Source organism: Natator depressus, chromosome 1, assembly GCF_965152275.1.
Source record: "Natator depressus isolate rNatDep1 chromosome 1, rNatDep2.hap1, whole genome shotgun sequence".
Classification (NCBI taxonomy): domain Eukaryota; kingdom Metazoa; phylum Chordata; order Testudines; family Cheloniidae; genus Natator; species Natator depressus.
Genome location: NC_134234.1, coordinates 137,409,612 through 137,429,080, shown reverse-complemented (window position 1 = coordinate 137,429,080; position 19,469 = coordinate 137,409,612). Strand labels below are relative to the sequence as shown.

Genomic DNA, 19,469 nt, shown 5'->3' with positions numbered 1-19,469 from the left:
GGAACCCTGGCCAACTTGTTTAGCAAATGGAAATTTGGTCAATAGACTTTAGCCAACCATGGAGAATGTACACATGCAGCCTTCCATATAGTAGTACGTAAACAGATGAAGCCATGTGGCCCAAGAGTCTCAAACATATCTAGACCATAGTGGTTAGGTGGAATTTAAGGGACAAAGTTGGTGAATTACTTGAAACCTCTCTTGAGGAAAAAAGGCCATTGATTTTGTAGAATTAAGTAGGAACCCAATGAACATGATTTGTGTCTGAAGTAACAGATTTTCTCTATTTAGTGAGACCCAGATGATCAAAGAGATACAGGAGGACATGAATGTGATGGAGAGCTTTGGTTTCTGATTTGCCCCAAACTAACCAACCATCTGTGTAAGGGAAGATGTGACTCCCTTTCCTCCCCAAGTGGGCAGCCACCACTTGATAAATAAATGTAGGGCCAAGGCCATTTTGAAGAAAAGCACCCTGTACCCATAACGTTGAGTCCAAAGAACAAATCTCTGGAACTTCCAGTGGCTTGGTAGCATTGCCAAGGATCTTCTCTGAGATCCTTCCTACAGCACAAGCAAAGCAAGAAGATTCTGAAAGTGAACCTAACTGATGGAGGGTTTTCACTTTGTGGAACATTGGTCCATCTACAGGGAGAGGGGGGCTGTATAGTTTAGATAGCCTCCAACTCTGTAGAAGGGAAACCAATCTCTTTGGGGGCAGGCTGGGTAGAGTAGTCAGGAGGGTGTTAAATTAATGGCAAAAGTGGAGGGTAAAAAGAGAGAAGATATGATCACTCGGAACAATATTGAGTTCAGAAGAAACTTAATCAAGGAACCAAAGGACATGGAGAAGAAATTCTTTAAATTACCTGAGTAACAAACAAGAGGAACTGGAATTGCTGATTTATGAGGATAAATTCAATCTGGTGGCCATTACTGAAACCTGGTGGGATGATTCCTATGATTGGAACATTTAAATCAGTGGTTATAACCTATTTAAGAAGGACTGAATGGACCAAAGGGGTTGGGGAGTAGCATTCTACGTAAAAAATGGCATTATGTGTTTCCGGGTCACTGATAACTCAGAAGAAAATTATCTTGAATGCTTATGGATCAATGTCCTAACAGATAAAATACAAGATGGGGTATTAGTTGGTGTCTGCTATAGACCACCAAATCACACTAGGGAACAAGAGGACTGCTGCCTTACACACCTACCTGCAATGTGTAGGGGGAAAAAAAGCTGTGAGATCATGAGCTGTGAGACTTCAATCTGCATGACAGATACTAATGGTCTCATGCTGCCAGTTCTAAATCAGCCTTGGAATTTCTGAACATTACGGATGCCAATTTCCTAACTCACAAAGTGTTGCAGCCAAAATGGGGGAATTCTTTATTAGACCTTGTCTTAACAGATAAAAATGAATTGCCCACAGAGCTGAAAATTAAAGGTAATTTAGATACAAATGATCATGACTTGATCACATTTATAATGTGCAAGCAGAATAAAGTCCAGACTGTTAACATATACATTTGGTGCTTTAATAGGGCCAATTTCACAAAGTTGAAAACAATTATGAGCCAGATCAGTTGGAAGGAAGAATTTAATTAGAATGGTATGTCACTAGTAGCGTCCCATCTTGGCACCGGGGAGCCATGGGATGAAGGCCTCGCTCTACCCTGGGCACTAGAAGAATGCCTGTAATGTTTGGAGTCCCTTCTTGATGTAGAGGGGACTCTTTTGGACTTGGAATGGTTCCTGTCCATTTTTATGGGTTCTCATTCATGGAGAGTCTATACAGGAGGAGGAGGAGGAGGAGTTCAAGGGCCTGTCCGAGATCATTGCTACCTCAGAGGCTGGTTGTGGGGCTGGATGCTGAAGGCCCCAGTGCCGAAGTGAGCCTCTCTAGAGAACTATTTTTTTGTTTCGTTTTTTAAACAAAAACAAATACTGCGCCTCCCTTTGATATGCCCATCACCAATGCATAAGAGACAGCTCACGTGGGTATCACTGATTAGGATAGCTACCCCACACAACGAACAATGTTTGAAGCCTGGTGATGGCATGCCATTGATCTCTCCCCTAATACTAGCTAAACTAATACTAACTAGTGGATACGACTGCTAAACTATAACTAACTATAAAGAATGAACTGCAAAAGCAAATACTGGAAAAAATTGCTAACTGCACAGTAACTGAGAGATAAATCAGACAGGGAGCTTCAACTCAGGCCACAGGTGGTGAGATGGAACTGAGGGGGGGTTGGGGCGGCACTACCCCTAAATAGACTTGGCTGAAGCCACGAGGTGGCATAGGGCATGCATGCATGCTGCCCAGTAGGTGCTGCTGCAGAAAACTCTCCAGCTCTGGTAGCGTGCACCTGAGCTGAATACATGTGTGAACAACTCAAAGAAGAACTATTACCTGAACTCTGGCTGCCTGGGGCCTGTGGCAAAGTTACTGCCCCAACAGGCCTCCTGGCTGGCTGTGATGAGGCAGCAACTTTTGCCTCAGTTTCCTCCTCTGTCTTTTGACCTATTCTATCGTAGGAGTGTCCTGACCCTCAGGCCAGACCACTTGGTAGAATCTGGCCTCTTCTGGGGCCAGAGAGTCCTTTGCCAAGGTCTGACAGTAACATATACAAAAACCAAACCTATAGCTCAACTCGGCTCAGCTGGCAGCCACCTTGTCATAGGCATATGTCTGCTGCTGTAGACTGTCTTCCTGTGCCTTAATCCACCCTACAACACAGGGGTTGGTCCACTCCCTTCCTTATTCAGGGGCTCGGGCAGGCTCCAGCTCAGCCTCCAGCTCACCCCTGGAGAAGCTTTTCTGGTCTCTCCTTTTTCCTTCTGAGCCTTCCTTCAGGCTGCTTCTCACAACTGAGGAGTGGAGGAGTTCCCTCTAGGGTTCCTCTCCCCAGATGTGCTCTTTGTTGAAACATGCCCTGCTCTCCCCTAGCTATTTCTAATTAATCCTGGCCCACCTGTGAGCAAGCAGGTTAACTGACCTCTCAAGCCCATATTAACTCTTTCACATCACATCACAGAGCCTTATGTGAAATGAACCGATGGCCTGCCGCCACGGTTCTTCATGGAACTGTGTCTTCCTGCCCAACAAAAAGACAAGCTTAAAACTGACACCTTGCTGATTAGCCATCTCTGCAGTGCTGGCAAAGATGAAATGGAGGCTGAACTACACTCTCAAGCCAGAGTGGTGGGATCCCCCTCAGGGTGAGGCGTGTTAGCAGTACGGTGTGGAGCACGGTCTGTGCTGTATCCATTCTGTGGCTAACAGAACGTTTCACACTCCAGGTCTGTTAATCCAGCACCTTTCACGACCACTAAATACCTTTTTTTAAAAATAAAGAGATGGTTTAAAATATAGTTATGATAATTTACTAATATGTAAACCTGAATCAAGATAGCAATTTGTTCAAAATATGCTATCATATCATAGCATCAAGTCACCTTATAAGAAGAATAATCCAAAGTAATTAATGAGACATAATTAAATCAATTTATTAACCAACTACCATATCCAATGGTAAATCTTCACAAAAGTACTTGAGTAAATGCATTGAATTATTCAAGATTTAGATCTCAGAGCTATTACTTCTGGAAAGTGTACTTACCCAAGCAAAAGTTCAGGTGAACGGTACCACCTGGTGGCCACATATTCTGTATAGTTTGCATTGCTTCCTTCTGATAGATTCCGAGCAAAGCCTGCAAAAAAGATAATACAAAAGATTATGTCTCCACCTAAATGAAGATTTACATACTACTATTGATTATTGTATTAAAGGTCAAATCAATTTTTCATATCATCGGATTTAAAATGAATGCCTTAAATAAGTATTAAGTGTAACTGATTAGTATTATATATTTCATTGTTATCCTATTGCTTTTTAAATATATGCCTGTGTTCATGTATTGGTGAAAATGTGTGTTTCTGTTTCACTGACAAGTTCAACTGGCGTCTGTCCCACAGAGATCTATGCTCTTGAGTCTTCATTAGCATGGAACATTGTTGGGTTGGTTAAATGGCCTCTCAGGAGATTGCACCAGCTATATTCAAATTTAGGTACCAAGTCTTATTGTGGAATCCCCTATGCAGCAGGAAAAAATACGGATCTGTAAAAGAAAGTTAGAGCTCTAACATACTCAGTGAGTAGCGGGATCACCAATAAGTAGTTCTCTCACAGCTTCTAGACACACAGATTATGACTGTGGTACAGAAGATCTTCAGTCTTTGGCTGGTCAAATGACTCCATCTACTCCTTTTACATGAGAACCTTGCCACACTGATTCATGCATTGGTCACCTTCATGTTAGACTACTACAACTTACTAGGTTGAATATAACCACCACCCAAAAACTACAACTCCTATAGTATGCAGCAGCCATCAAAGGCCAGGACAAACACTTCATAGGCTGCTCAGCACACAACACCGGCTTCCTATCTGCTTGACAACCAAATTTAATATAAGGCTCTTAATGGATTAGGATCAGAGCCTCCCACAGGCCATTAGTGTTTGTTTAGCACCAACACCACACTATATATTTGCAACTACACAAAGATAGTACCTGTAAGCAAGAGTTTCCAAAACAGACACAAAGAGGATGGTATATTAGAAAATCCAAAAGGAGGAATAATTGTGAATTTTTAAATATTATTGTTACCCATCCACAACCCACCGAGTCAGCTGAATATCACAGGGAAACTGCACATGGTAAAGCCATTAATAAACACTTTAGGGCAGATACTGTCATCATTTTTGTAAAGTGCCAAGCATGATGTCATTGCTAAATAAATAAATAATAATCAGGCAGGACTGGGGCCAGACAGATCTCAGCAACTACACTCTGCATGTGGAAGAGAGTAAACTGAGTCTAGTTTGGTCATTCACACTGAAATGCAGAGGCAAAATATTCATAACTCTCTCCTCCTGGGATATGGCTTTAGGGCCTGATAGACAGCCCACTGCAATCAAACCACAGAGTTCTTCCATTGGTTTGTAAGAGAGAAAGAAAAGGTAACAACTCTGGAATCCAGGAGAGCCTCAGAGCAGTGTTTCACTTTTGGACTTAGTAACTGCTGTCTCTTTGCTTTTGAATGCTCAGGGGGCAGCAGCAGCAGCGCTTCCTCCTTCTTCCCCCTGCCTCCCTTCTTCTGTGTCTGCAAAGGCTGTAATCTTTATTCTGGAAGCAAATCTCATTTCACACCTTAGTCTGGCAGAGCTCAAAGCCATGGTCCTCCAGGACACACTAAGTTCTACCCATTCTCCTAGATCTTTGAAGAGAAGATGGGTAGTGGAAATTATCATTAGCCCGTTGGGTTGAGTGGATGATAAATTAGTTGTTGATATAGGATTCATTTTATACTTTTGAAAAAAATTTATATTATTGTCCATGTGCTTAGAGTTGGAATAGGTCATTTTCTAAACCTAAAATAAATAAAAATAAATAAATACGTGTAACTGCGTAAACACACAGACAGTATTGCCTCAGCCAAAGGTGACATGGTCCATCATATTAATCATGTAAACGAAAAACCTTTCATTATATGCTTGGAAGAGAAGCAAGGAGAAGAAAATTCCTTTCAATCCCAGGCTGGGTGCTGGTTGTTTGAGAGGAACACAATCCTGATACAGCAAAAGAATGAAAAATATCAACAAATCATAGTCAAGGAAGGGTCTTCCATCCAAGCCAGCCTTCAGGAACCGAAAGGGAACTTGGTCACAATCAGGGACTCCTGAAAACACTGAATATCAATCAGCAGCTAATGCAATCCTGAAGACAATAAGCAACTGCTTTTAAAAGTGCTCAGCTTTGACATGGTACAGCAATGGGAAAGGAAAATTAATACTATAGGCTTAATAAGTACACTGCTTATGTGAGAATCCACTTGATGGCAACTTCATTCTATCATATTACACTGGAAGATGGCTGACAAAATCTTTGACTGCTTGACACCTTTCTAAGAGGCATCCCACTGCCTATACTGTAAAATGGCCTCAATTGGCAAAAGATGTGTGTGGTTGTTTCAGTGTTTAACTATTAAAGTAATTCTACCACCACCCTTCCCCTCACCCCCCTTTGCTAGTTACCCTAACTTTTATCACAACGAAAATTTTGATAACATTTGTGTGGCAGGGACTTTTACTTGCGCTGTAATTTTTTCCTGTCAATTTAGGACTATACGAAAGCATCTAGCACACTTCTGCACACTTTCTGAAAACTGCATTCAAGTGCTTTAGCACATAATTATACCACAAGTAGCAGTGTATTCCACACATGAAAGCAATAAATGCTAACAAAAAGTCCATGTACCTGCCACAGTGCAGATGTTTAAGTGATAGGATGCCCCAACACAGTGGTAACAGGACAAACCTATATGATCTCATTACGTTGCTGAAGATCTACTAACACATCACTTCTCTTATCCCAGTGGCTTCTCACACATCTCTACAAATTCGCCATACTGTGTTCTGTACATATGGTGATGTGTAATAGGTGCCTGGATGTGCTGTGTGGCACAGGGCTGGATTACCCAATAGGCAGACTAAGCACTTGCTTAGGGCACCAGCAAAGCAGGGGGCACCAAAAAAAAAAAAAGGTTTTTGGAAAAAATTTGATACTTGAAAAAAAGCATCGAAGTAGTCATCATGGGAAAAATCAGAACTTTGTTAGACTTCCTTACACTCCACTACACACTCTTCCCCTATTTTTCTGTTCTCTTTTTATTACTTATCCCCACCTAAACCAGGGGGGCATCCTACTAACGTAGATCGAAATAATGTGAGGAAATCAGATCCTGTCATGTATTGCAATAAATTTGTGTTTTATTATTGATATATTCTTCTGAGTTATATTCTTGTTGGAGCTTGTGGCTCAGTTTGACCCATTTTTAGCAGGCCATATCTAAAAATATGGGAATGCTGGCAAAGGTAACCCATCATACTTATCCAAGACAATATGTGATGAACTCATTGGTCTAATGAGTAACAAAGTTTGTTCAGCCATTGTGGATGAAATAAGAACTGCTGGGTATTTCAGTTTATCTGTCGACTCTACACCTGATCTTTCACATATTGATCAATTGAGTATTGTACTAAGATGTGTGTCTCCCACAGCTGGAAAGCCAGTTGAACGATTTAGAACATTCCTCAATTTGAAAAGCCACACTGGTGAAGACATGGCAAATCAAGTACTGCATTATCCCTGCCAAGTTTGCAAAACAGATTTCTCAAAGTGCAGAGGTCAGTCTTATGACAATGCTGCCAACATGTCAGGGCATTATCAAGGAGTGCAGAAGAAGCTTTAAGAACAGAAGAAATATGCCATATTCATACCATGTGCTGCACACTCTCTCAATCTTGTTGGCTGCAGTGCTTTTGATTGTTGTCCGGTGGCAGTAAGTTTTTTCTCAACAGTCCAGTTACTTTATACATTTTTCTCTGCCTCAACACACCGATGGGCAGTTCTTAAAACATATTTGGGCAATGATCGTGTGTTGAAATCTCTTTCTAATACTCGCTAGGAGGCACATGCAGTGGCAACAAGTGCAATTCTGGAGTCCTACTCAGAGATTGTGGATGCATTAGAAAGTATAGCTGAAGACCAATCACAAAAGGGAGAAGCTATATCAGAGGCAGAAAACATTGCAAACAAGATGCAAGAACTAGAGTTTGTATTCATGTTGACCATGTGGAATGAAATTTTACACTTTTACCACGTAAAAGTCAAGCTCTCCAAGAAAAAATTGGATTTGAAAACATGCACAGACCTCTGTCAATCATTAGCAGACCACTTACACACTTTGAGGAATGATTTTGAAAGATTTGAAGACATATCAAAAGATATCTTGCCTGATACGATCTACAAAGACGCCCAGTCCCACAAGTGAATCAGGAAAAAACAAGCAAATGATAGCAGTGCAACAGAAACAGCATTGAATCCTAGAGACAAATTTCGCATATCTACTTACTATGCTATAATTGATACACTTGAAACTCATATAAAAGAGGAGAGGTGAAGTGTACAAAGAAGTACCAAGTAGATTTTCTTTTCTAAATGATATGGACTTATCTGACTAACAATATTCACAAGGCTCCCAAAAGCTAGTTGACTCATACCCTGTTGACTTGAACATGAACCTCTGTGGAGAAGTACGGCCGTTCCACTGTTATATGCACGCAAAGTTTAATGAAACAGGAAAAATGAAATTCAGTCACATTGATCTTCATGACACAATACTGAAAGACGGAATACAATGTGTATTTCCAAATGTAGAGATCACACTATTGATGCACTATCTAACATTGATGATTACTAACTGCTCGGCAGAACGCTCATTTTCTCAGCTGAAAAGAATAAAAAACACTCACAGAACACCAATGTGTCAGGACAGACTTGATTCACTTTCCCTATTGCATATGGAAGCGGACATGCTTCGTCGAGTCAGCTTCGATGATTTTATCCAGAATTTTGCAACCAGAAAATCCAGAAAGAAGCTATTTTAATTTCAGCATACATGTAAATTTTGTGTCATTTCGAAAAATAAAATTTTATTTTACGGTATAGTATTGTTTGTATTTTGAATTACATATTGGGGGGCACCATAATTCTTTTCAGTGCTTAGGGCCTCTAAAGGTCTTAATCCGGCCCTGTGTGTGGGCATAGTTTCTGCCAACAGGAATGAAGAAAGGAACAGTTCTGAGTGTAGACTGATTGCAACAGATGTACCTATTGTTGGAAGCACTTTGGCATTCCAATTGGTGCATTAGCTGTGTTGATCGAATTTCCACCCCACTGCCAGAGCCACTAGTCCTAACAGTCTCCTGATATCTACATGGTATTGGCCATCATGTGGCGCATAAGCATGTTGATATCTGACAGCTTTTTCAGTACTGTGACACAGGTGGTATGGTATTCACAGCATTTTAATAGAAGGAGCCAACCACCAGTACATACAACATCTGCATGCAATTAACGTAACATTTCTGTTCTGTCCCCACTCCACTGCACCTTAGTGAAAAAGATGACAGGATATAAGACTATTATTTTTGCAGTTTGCAGGGGTTTGTGTACACGTGTGCTAATGCAGTTGTGGTTCTCTCTGGCCATACTTTGAGGATACAGCGGCTTTTCTGATTAGTGTACCAAGCATCTTCTGGACAAAGTAATGGGACCAGCCCCTGGCACCTATTATTATTTCAATCACTTTTGTATCAGTCCTTTTATCCTACATGATCCATGTTTACTTTCATACATAGCATTACCAGCGTGCAGGGGGATAACTCATTCAATTCTATTTAGGCATGAACAGTTTACATACCAGACTCAATATTCTCAATTCCATGTTTAAAAAAACCTCACAGTAAAAAAATACGGTCTTAATTATCCATTTCTCAATGGCTTTGTCTACGCTAAGATTTAAGGTGTGATGTTGGCACATGTTAGCTAACATGTGCTAATTAATACATTGAAAATGTCTAGCATAGACAAGGCTTTAACTAGACCAGTTTAGCTTTGTCTACACGACACATTTACTATGTATTAATTTGCATGTATTATCTAACATCACACATTTAAATTCTAGTCTAGACAAAGAAGGACAATATGTGCTTGAAACTTATATGGTTACAAAGTGCAATAAAAGCGTGCTTACTGAAATTGGTTGTATTAAGTAATGGCTTAATCTAATACAGGGTTAATAAATTTTTTTGGTCAAGGTCAAAATTTCTTTGTCAAGACATAGTCAAGATCCAGACTCCAGAGTAAGTACTAAAAACAAACAACAATAATGATGATGATGATGAGTAAATAAAAAGATGTTGGGGCCCGTTCAAAAGTGTCTGGTGGTCCAGTTTTCGTTTGCAGTCCATCTATTGACTACCCCTGATCCTAGTCTAACATTGTCTCTTTGTAGTAAAACTGAGTGAAGCTACTATAACTAATTCCAACGTAAGCAAAATCAAACAAGCTTTCCTTTGTGATTTCAGTTCAACCAAACCTGAAATACAAAGCAAAATTCAAAGCATGTTAACCTATATAAATCAAAGAAGAGTTAACATAAAAGCTATTAGGTACAATAAGTGCATTATGGTATGGCTTTCTTTTCTACTTAATGGCCACTACTTATGGGGAATAAAATCATTGTTCTTACGGACTATATGAAGTAGCATAATTGCTTGAGACAAGCCAGGATTCATCATTATCTGTCTCTTAGTGGCAAAGCTGTGAACCAAAATGAAGGGCCATAATCCATTTAACGTGGATGTAAAATCTTACCTAAAATTTCTGTTAGGAACTTTTCATAGAGGCCAGGAGTCCACAGCTTGGTCTGGGGCATGAGGGCTAGCTAACAAAGAACAATACACGGCTAAGAGAAAGCTGGGGTAGACAGACAACCTTGTGTGTTTCAAGTTGATAAGCAGAGTCAGCATGACTCCAGATGGTAAGCTGTAACTGGGTGTCCTTATCACGAGTTATGGATACACCAAGCGCTGAGAAGGGCCTCAAACTTAACTCCCTGGTACAGATGCCAGAACAGAGTACAGGGAGAGGCCTAACATGATTGACATGAGTAATGACACCCTCCCCTCACATATGTACGCCAATCCCAGTTCACAGAAATGCAAAGGTAAAACTATTAAACAATTGTTGTTGTTAAATACTAATTACTGCTTTTTTGCTTTAAATGTCCAGGAATGTACCTGTTGGTCAACCAGGAGAGCTGCTACCTCATTCCCCTGGACCCCAAAATTAGGATTTAACCTATATATTTTAATAGAAATAGTTTGAGCGCAATTACCTGGGTGTTAGCAATATGTTAATTTGAGCCATGGGCGGAGCCATTATGTAATCTTTTAGACCATTGGCCTATTGCGCTTACTTGTTTTGCTGCTAGAACCTATCCAGGGGCTTGGGAACTCCCACCCCGTCGCTTCTCTCCGCCCAATAAGCATCCGATATAATCTATTGTAATAAATTGTTTTGCAGTGTCTCTGAGCCTAATAAGCAAAGTGACACTCTGCCAGCACTGTGCGTAATAAACTCCTGAGCTTGACTTGACACGATGTCCATTTCTGTTCCTTCAGATGCGGGCTCGTCTGGCATACAAGTTTGTGAACTGATTGGGAGCCTGAGACTGACATCCAAAGAGAGGTGAGTATGTTTAATTTACCACCTCATTAGGCTAGGAGTCTCTCATCCCCTTCAGACACATCTTGTTCCTACTTTTTAAAATTTAAGTGAGAAGGAACCTAGACATGTGTAGTCAAAGCACAGGGGTTAAACAGGGGTACCAATTGTGAGGGGAGGCGAGTACAAGAGGGTTATGTACTGTTTAAACTAAGGGGTGTGTTACGGAGGACTTGGACAAACCACCAGCATGAACACATGTGCTTGGATTTTCATTTCCCTAAAAAACTGTTCCATCCTTTCAGGGCTATGAATTCCTTTCTGGTGTAAAAGACACCTCAGTTCTGACTAAAGATTTCTGGGCTCAACATTTGTTGCAATGTGTAGTGTCTGTTGCCTATCCAGTTTTGGCACACCCTAGCCACTGCCCCAGTTTCCCCTCTTGGACTCCTCAGTAACTCACAAAGGCTTTCATGTATGCAATAACACCTCTAGAGATCTATTATTTATTATTTATAGATTTATTATTCACAAAATTCAAATGGGAAAACAAAACTCCCTAAAACTCCCTGGCTTTTCCTTCAGCCAAATGTTTCTACACTTCAGCCTTGCTGGTTGGAACAGGGACTTGGAACAGCTCAGGCACTGTCCCTAGGAGCTAAGAAGAGCCTTTGTGTAGGGCTGCTCGCACCATCCTTCTGCTCCCTATCAAGCAGCTACTCCCTATCTGAAGTCTCCCCATGGAGAGGGCCCAAGGCCTCTCTGGCTCGCTGCAGGCATCTCTTTTATAACCCCAGATGCCTGATTTAGCCACGTGACCCATTTGTCACATGACATTACTCATTTTTTCAACTTGGGGAGGTGAGCTGTGTGTCATAAATAAGGCTAGGGCCCATCTCCCTTTAAAAAGAGACTAGCAGCCTGTGAAAGCATGTTTAAGCAAAAATGGTTTGTGGTTTTTTTGGGGGGGAGTTTTGTTTTCTGAACAGCTCCTCTTCTTGGCCAAAATTAAAGAGGTTTGACTGGCAACTGGCATGGAAGTAGCCCTCACCAAGGAATGCCCCCGAGTACTCCTGTAAAATTGGTTTTCATTTGACTGGGTTAACAAAACTGTAAACTCGTTATGGACACAACTGTGTTTTACTCTGTGTTAATAAAGGACCCAGCAAAACAGGCCCCTGATCTTGACTAGTGCTCAATAGGGACTACTCATGTGTGTAAAGTTGCTCAAGTACTTAAGGCTTTGCAGAATTAGAGCCTAAACAGGCATAGTTAAGCACTCAAGTCAGGAAATGCCATACTTAAAATTGCACATGACCATAAGTCCGCCTCCTGAGCACATGTATCACAGTGCGGTCTTTAATTATATGATCACATATGGTTTCTCAAATAATACAATATCATACTTTTTCTTTTCAAGCCTAAAAACATATGTAGCATCTTGTAATATGGTATACTATTTCATGTATTTCAGGCAGTCCACAAAAACCATTTATATACAGGAAACCAATACTTATTCAACATACTAAATTATTTATGATACAACAAAGCGTAATGAAAAATTACTGATGTGTGGGCCAAATGGGTCCACACAGTTAATTCATCCTCTGAACTGCACATAAGGAAATCTCTGCCAATGCTTGAAAAGAAAAATGAATATTATAGGAATATGTCAACCTATATTTGGGAACCCATATTTTATTTATAGAATGAGTATATTTAAAAACATGCTTAACAACAGGTCCAAATCAAAGGTTAGAGATCTTTACAAATTAATGTGATACCCAGAAACATGAATATTGACCACTAAAATGTGCTCAAAATACACATGCTGGAGAACTTACAAATAAACAATGTGGAATTTTTAAGGTAAAAAGTGCTTCTTTCAAAAAAATAGAAAGTAAGCAACTTACCAAAGTCACACAGCTTCAGAACATCACAGTGGCTTATTAAGAGATTTTCTGGTTTGATATCTAAAATATCAGAGTAGGAAAAAAAAAGGTAAGAGTTCCTAATGTCCATTTTTAATTTTCAACTTCCTAAACACCATTTAATTGTAAGAGAATTACACTTAATCATACAGTGATAACAAAAATAGACTGTAGTAGAAAGTACTTGTAATCTGTAAAACTAATTTTCAAACAATCCTATACTTTGCTAAACATGAATTCATAGCTTCTGTATTGAGGTTTCTTTTAAAAAGTTTCTCAAAAGAAACATGGGTAGAGTAAATCTGCACTTGCACTTATGCAAGGGTACAAAATCAACTTGTACATGTGGAAGTGTCATTTAATTACCCAGTTTATTAGCAAAATGTAGGATATGTAAGCTCAATATTTGTACACTTAAAATTACCTTCTGGGGCTCATTGGGTTTGTCTTCTAGAAATATTTTTGCTCTCTAGTTTCATAAACATATTGTTTACTCAGATACATTTAGTATAGTACTTATTGAGTAGATGCAACCTGTATACAGTAGTTACATGTTTACAATGTACTTGAGGAAAGTTCTCTCCCCTGTATTTTGTTTAATTTCATTTATAAGTCATTTTGTTCTCTATTTGTATTCCATTATTGAAATCATCCATTGGAAAACAAAAAAACCCAAAAAAACAAAAAACACTCTTGTAGAACCACACTGGAAAACAAGGCTTTATAAAGTAAGAACATAATAAAATTAGATAAAGTCACACCTTACAGCATGTGTTACACAAATAATAAAGAATAAAGAGCAGGAGGGGAAAATGTGAGTCTTAATAAACATTTTCATAATTCCTTTTCCTTTGGCTAGGTCTCCATTGTAATTTTGTCTCATGATGCAAATGGCAGAATTTTGTCTCTAATGATACCCGGGAGACAGCAGCCTTTTATATTGATGAACATCATTTTAAAGTAGTCTTAGGTTCCCATGCTTTTGGTGGCTTCTAGGGAGAAACTTTAGCAGTCTTGTTTGAAGAAAAGTCTGTCTGCATAGGTATCTGACAGTATCTGAAGTCACTTAGGTGACTTCAGGGCTTAGCTAAATTGAAATACGTTTTCTATACCCACTTAAATATGATTTGTTTTAAAGGAAACTTTTTGTTTAAAGTAAATCCAAACACATTTATGATACTTTTTACAAGCTGTAGCTATTTTCCTGTAAAAAGAAAATTGCTACAAGGGGTTCATTTCCATGTGGAAAGCCATACACACTTACCTCTATGAACAATGTCATTCTTATGACACCAGTGAATCGCTTTGATTAATTGGTAGATATAGCTTTTTACTTTTTCAGGTGGAACTCCATTCGGCATTTCTTCTAGCAATTCAAGCATATTCTAAATGTTTAAAATATAGATATTAATTTCTAAAAGTAGTTTGACCCATACTATGATTCTAACATACTGAACTACCATAAATTATGCCATAAATCTAGCTCTGCAAACCAGCAGTTTAACATCCAAGGGCCACAATCTAGCCATATATAGCCTGCTTTCATTCTAGACAAAGATCTAGTGAATACCATCTACTGTAAAGGTGAACCAAAAAGCTCTTGTTAAAATAGAACTGCTTAAACCCCCAAATAATTAGCAGACTTATAAACTGCTAAAAATATTCAGTATGAGCTCATTTTATTTACAAATAATTGCTTAGAACAGAATTCCCCTGCATGATGTGACAACATGAACATTTCTCTAAAGCAGAGAAAATACTAAATATCCTGCAATAGTTTATGCCAGTGCTTCCTGAACTTTTCAGCCAGCTGTACCAGTTTCACATACTAAGGCCTTGTCTAGACAAAATTACCCTGCTTTAACTATACCTGCATAGCTACCTATTCCTATAGGGAAGGGCAAATAAGTTGTAGCAGTATACGACACATTTACACTGACATAACTGTCCACACTAAATGGTTGTACCAATGTAACTATTTCAGTAGAAAAAAAAAGACCCCCTAACCAAAATAGTGATACTGGTTCAAAACCCATGTGCAGCTAAGGCCTGAGATTTCAATTATGTTGGCAAAGGCCTGCTACCTCACAATCAACTTTGTGTGCAGAAATGTACAATAGAGATTTGTCTACGCTAAATCCCATTTGAATGGATGGTAGGCAGCAGCTGCTCACTAGAGTACAGAAGAGAGTTTCATTAAGGTAGGAAGAGGGATGTGAGAACATCAGCCTCAAAAGCCTGAAGTACCATTACTTGAACATATACCAATAGTTAATCACTGCTTATGGTGCTTACAAGGGAAACACAAATTTCTGATCCTGGTGCTGGAAAATTGAAAATGTTATTTTTGGATATTTTGTTTTCCATAAAGTATACAGTTATTGATTTGGGAATTTACATGGATTTTAACAATTTACAAAAGCATTTCACTTCACCTTTGATGCACATTTTCTTCTATGCTACAATCTAGTTTTGAGTTTGGAAGCTGTCTTAATAATATATACAAAATATATATATATACAGTATACAAAATACAAAGCATACACTAAAATCAAAGTATTTTTAAAAAATATGGTAGTATTCCAAAGGCACTTGAATGCTTTTCAATCTATTGATAGATTTAGTAATTTAAGACTATGGGGTATGGGTTTTGTTAAATCCATATTTAGAATATGGACAAATGATTACAGATATGTCTATTAAGACACTCTAATGGATTTAGACAAGAGTACTGTTCACTAGGAGGTAGTGTAAAAATCTGGACAAATAGGACAGTAAATTCCTTAGTGTTCAAATCTGGACAAGAATAGCAGTATCAAGTGGTGAAGCATAATCCTATATGTTCATTGACATCATCAACTAAAGAGATGATGGAAAAAGACGACTAGTTAAATTTGGATTAGTGTAATCTGGATTTTAGTATTGCAGAGATAATACTCTTTAAAGGACAAAATGTGCCATCAACCAGCAGAGAGGCTAAACAGAAACTGGCTAACTGTAAAACATTTTCTTCAATTCTTCTCCCTCCTCCTCACTTAAAATATAAGAATTGCCTACACATTTATCATAGCCCTGAAAAATATCTGTAAGGGACTGTGGAATCCATTTAACACATTCTGAAAGCAAAAATAATTTATAAACTGTTAAGTGTAATTGAAAATAAAGAGGATAATTACAACAGCAATGATATCAAGGAAAAATTATGCACAGCAGCTATCCTCACAATTATATAATTTTACATTAATAAAAAGTAAAATGTTGGGTCACAAAAATATACTTCCTTCCTAACGTAGGAAGGAAATGCATAATAGAAGCATGTGCAACCTATTGTAGTCTCTTCGATATTTATTATTAATTCAAAATATGTGATTATTAAAATACACAGTTGAAATATTCATCTTTTTCCTTATGCTGGTCTTCTGTATTTTTGGTATAGCAGTTTTAGCAATGTCAGCATTAATAAAAATGATATAAAGCAAGTAACTACAAATATAACTAAATAGACAGCATAGTCCATATCCTTATTTTTATACACACACACACACACACACGCTTAGCTTACAGAAGACCGCACTAATCATAGTGAGCACAAGTGGATTAAAGCAGGAACTTTAGAATCCAGACATTAAGGCTACAGAGGACCTAATGCAGTAGGAATTAACTGATTGTCAGATAGTGTGTCACAAAACATGGACAAAACATGGACAAAAAACTTATGGACAAAAGAACGAGAATATGCAATATAGACTTAGTGTCATCTCACCCTGGATGTTTCAGATCACATCACATGATCACTTTATTACCTCAGGTAAGGCAAGCAGGTAGTGGTAAGGAGTATCATGAATACTCATTCAGCGAGCACTGCACACATTGTTAGCAACAAATGCTGAGGGCAGGGAAGGACTATAGATAGGGGGATGTTTTAACTGAGGACGACTAGTTCCCACCTGGTCCACAGCACAGCACCAGAAGGACATAACATTATGATTTTAGGAAAGAGAGCAAGGCCAGATGAAGGCTTTTAGCAAAAATAAGTGTTGGATTTTTTTTTTCAAATGAAAAGACAGAAACCAGAGTCTAGAATAGAGAGTTACAGCCTACTCTTGCCCTAGAGGGCTTACAGAAATAGCAGAGAACTAGTCTGTCCTGGGCTCACTCTCCTGAGAAGCAGACTAAGGTGTAAGGAGTGCTAATATAGGGGCTAGAAAGAAAACGGTGGAATGGGTTCTGATGCTGTCAGGAATGGAAAGAATTTAAGTCATAAGGAGATTTTGAGAGGTCCTACAATTTAGTTGGTTTCAAATATTTCACACCATTTTCCAAAGATTAGATTTCTATGTGAAAAAAAATAATAAGAGCAACTCTGTTTTTAACAACAAGAGGAGAAAGAGAAAGAAACAACAGATACATAAGGACAAGCAATCTATGTTCCTGTTTTGGAAAACACACTATAGAAGGAATTTTGAGGTAAACACTTCACAATCATTCAACCTTCAAATTAAACTGGTTTATGGACCTTTGGGCAAAAAAAAACACAGACAAATAACGCTCTCTCAAATGACACATATTCCAGTCTAATAATGCTTGTTTGATTTTGTGTGTCTGCTTCACTGTACTATGTAAATATTATTACTTATGTCATTTGTGTAATTTTCTTAACAGAAGAAGGGAAACGATATATACATTCTGTTTAGATTTTATTTAATTTCTTGGTTTCCCATTCCTACATTAAAATACTTTCGTTTTTAGCGGTCAAATCCCTGTATTTATTGTTCATAAATTACTTGATGATTTTGCCTTGAAAGATGTAAAAGATCAACTCACTTTTTCCACATATTCAAACACTAAGTATAATTTTCCTCTTCTTCTGAAGGCTTCCTTCAGCTCCACTATATTTTCCTGTTTCAAAGTGCGAAGCATTTTAAGCTCTCGTAAAGTGGTTTCTTTGACTTCTTCATTTTCTAGAATATAAACAATGGTAAGTGTGGTAAAACAAAATTTAGCAAAGAGCAACAAGAACCTTAGTAATCAAGGTTAACAATCCGTACACTAATGTACAATATTCAGTAGACACTCACAGTAAAAAGCCATCTAAAAAACTGTAAACTATTTAAGTGATTTGGGTACTAAATGTAACTATCTGCCAGTCCACATATACAACTATTATAATGGACTTCAAGCACTCTAGTTTTAAACATTCAAAGAATTATCACTGCACACTTCTCTCTCTCTGATACCACTGACGAAGGCTTATGATTTAACTTGGGCTCCCTCTGCTGCTTGGCTGGCTCTGCATCAGAAGAGGGAAAATATTGTACAATCATGTGTAAACTTGATATCCCTCACCCCACCGCTCTTCAAATTTTTGGTTATCCGATAATTGTTTGCATTTACATGCTTTCATCCTGAAGAATCTTAACATGCATTACAAATTATGCGTACACAGTGGACATCATCAATGAAATGGGAACTCAGTGCGTAGCACACTGCAAACAATGGGGGAAAAAGGGTCATTTTTGGTCAATGATTTAAGGACAAACCCATACCACTCTGAAAAGTACCACAGATCTCTACTAGCCATGGGAAGGATGGCAATGCAGAGCACACAGAATTTCTGTTCTAAAGGTCTCACACAAAAGACTTTCAATATAGTGTTCAATGATACAGATACTCAATTCATCCATCTCAGAAGGTGGAAGGGCTAAAGTTGATGTAGTAAAGATCTGAACCTGTTGTTCTATGGAGTCTAGGATTTCAATCTTAGACTTCTTTTAGATTCTAAGCTCTTTAAGACAGGGACTGTCATTTCCTATAAGTTAACACAATGGGGCCCTGACCTGGCTGTCCTCTGGGCAATAATGCAGTATAAATGTTAACTAACTAACTAACTAAAGCCAGCCAGCCAGCCGTTGTCTTCCATACTGTAAGGCTTGACAACATTCTGTTTCTTAAAACAATTTCAGTGGATTATATTGATGTTTGGTTTAAAGCTTTTTGGTTTTTATTAATTTATATGTACGGTGAAATTTATGTTGATTTATGACACTTATTGACATTTACTGACAAAAAGAAAGAAAGATAATCGTGTTTATAAGCCACTCAATGTAGTTCCTGAAATCTGGGCAGAATAAGCACCCTGTGGAGAGCTCAGAGAGTTATTTTCTAAGACAGGTTCTCTCTTCAACAGCCAGCTCCAGTCCTGAAAAACTATTCCGAAATATTGTGATGATTTGTTTGATAGGGATCATCACAATTCGTTTCAGCCAGTCTTTTCTGCTTTGGGTATAAAACAGGACTTGTGAATGACAAAGCTAAAAGACTTGCTGAATACATTATCCAGGCATCTTGGTGTTGCTTAGAGTTTGCACTGGATTAAGTAACACAGAGGTA

The 19,469-nt window shown here is 38.5% G+C and overlaps 1 protein-coding gene across 2 annotated transcripts in view; it reads right to left on the bottom strand.

Moving 5' to 3' along the window:
• CDKL5 (cyclin dependent kinase like 5) overlaps positions 1 to 19,469 on the bottom strand; it is a 199,150-nt gene that overhangs the window by 47,899 nt on the left and 131,782 nt on the right. For both annotated transcript variants that reach the window (XM_074967702.1, XM_074967692.1), the window contains 4 exons: positions 17,904 to 18,040; positions 14,344 to 14,464; positions 13,062 to 13,121; positions 3,636 to 3,726 (listed from right to left, as the gene is read on the bottom strand). In XM_074967702.1, the coding sequence (XP_074823803.1) occupies positions 3,636 to 3,726; positions 13,062 to 13,121; positions 14,344 to 14,464; positions 17,904 to 18,040 (409 nt within the window). The remainder of the gene's footprint in view (positions 1 to 3,635; positions 3,727 to 13,061; positions 13,122 to 14,343; positions 14,465 to 17,903; positions 18,041 to 19,469) is intronic.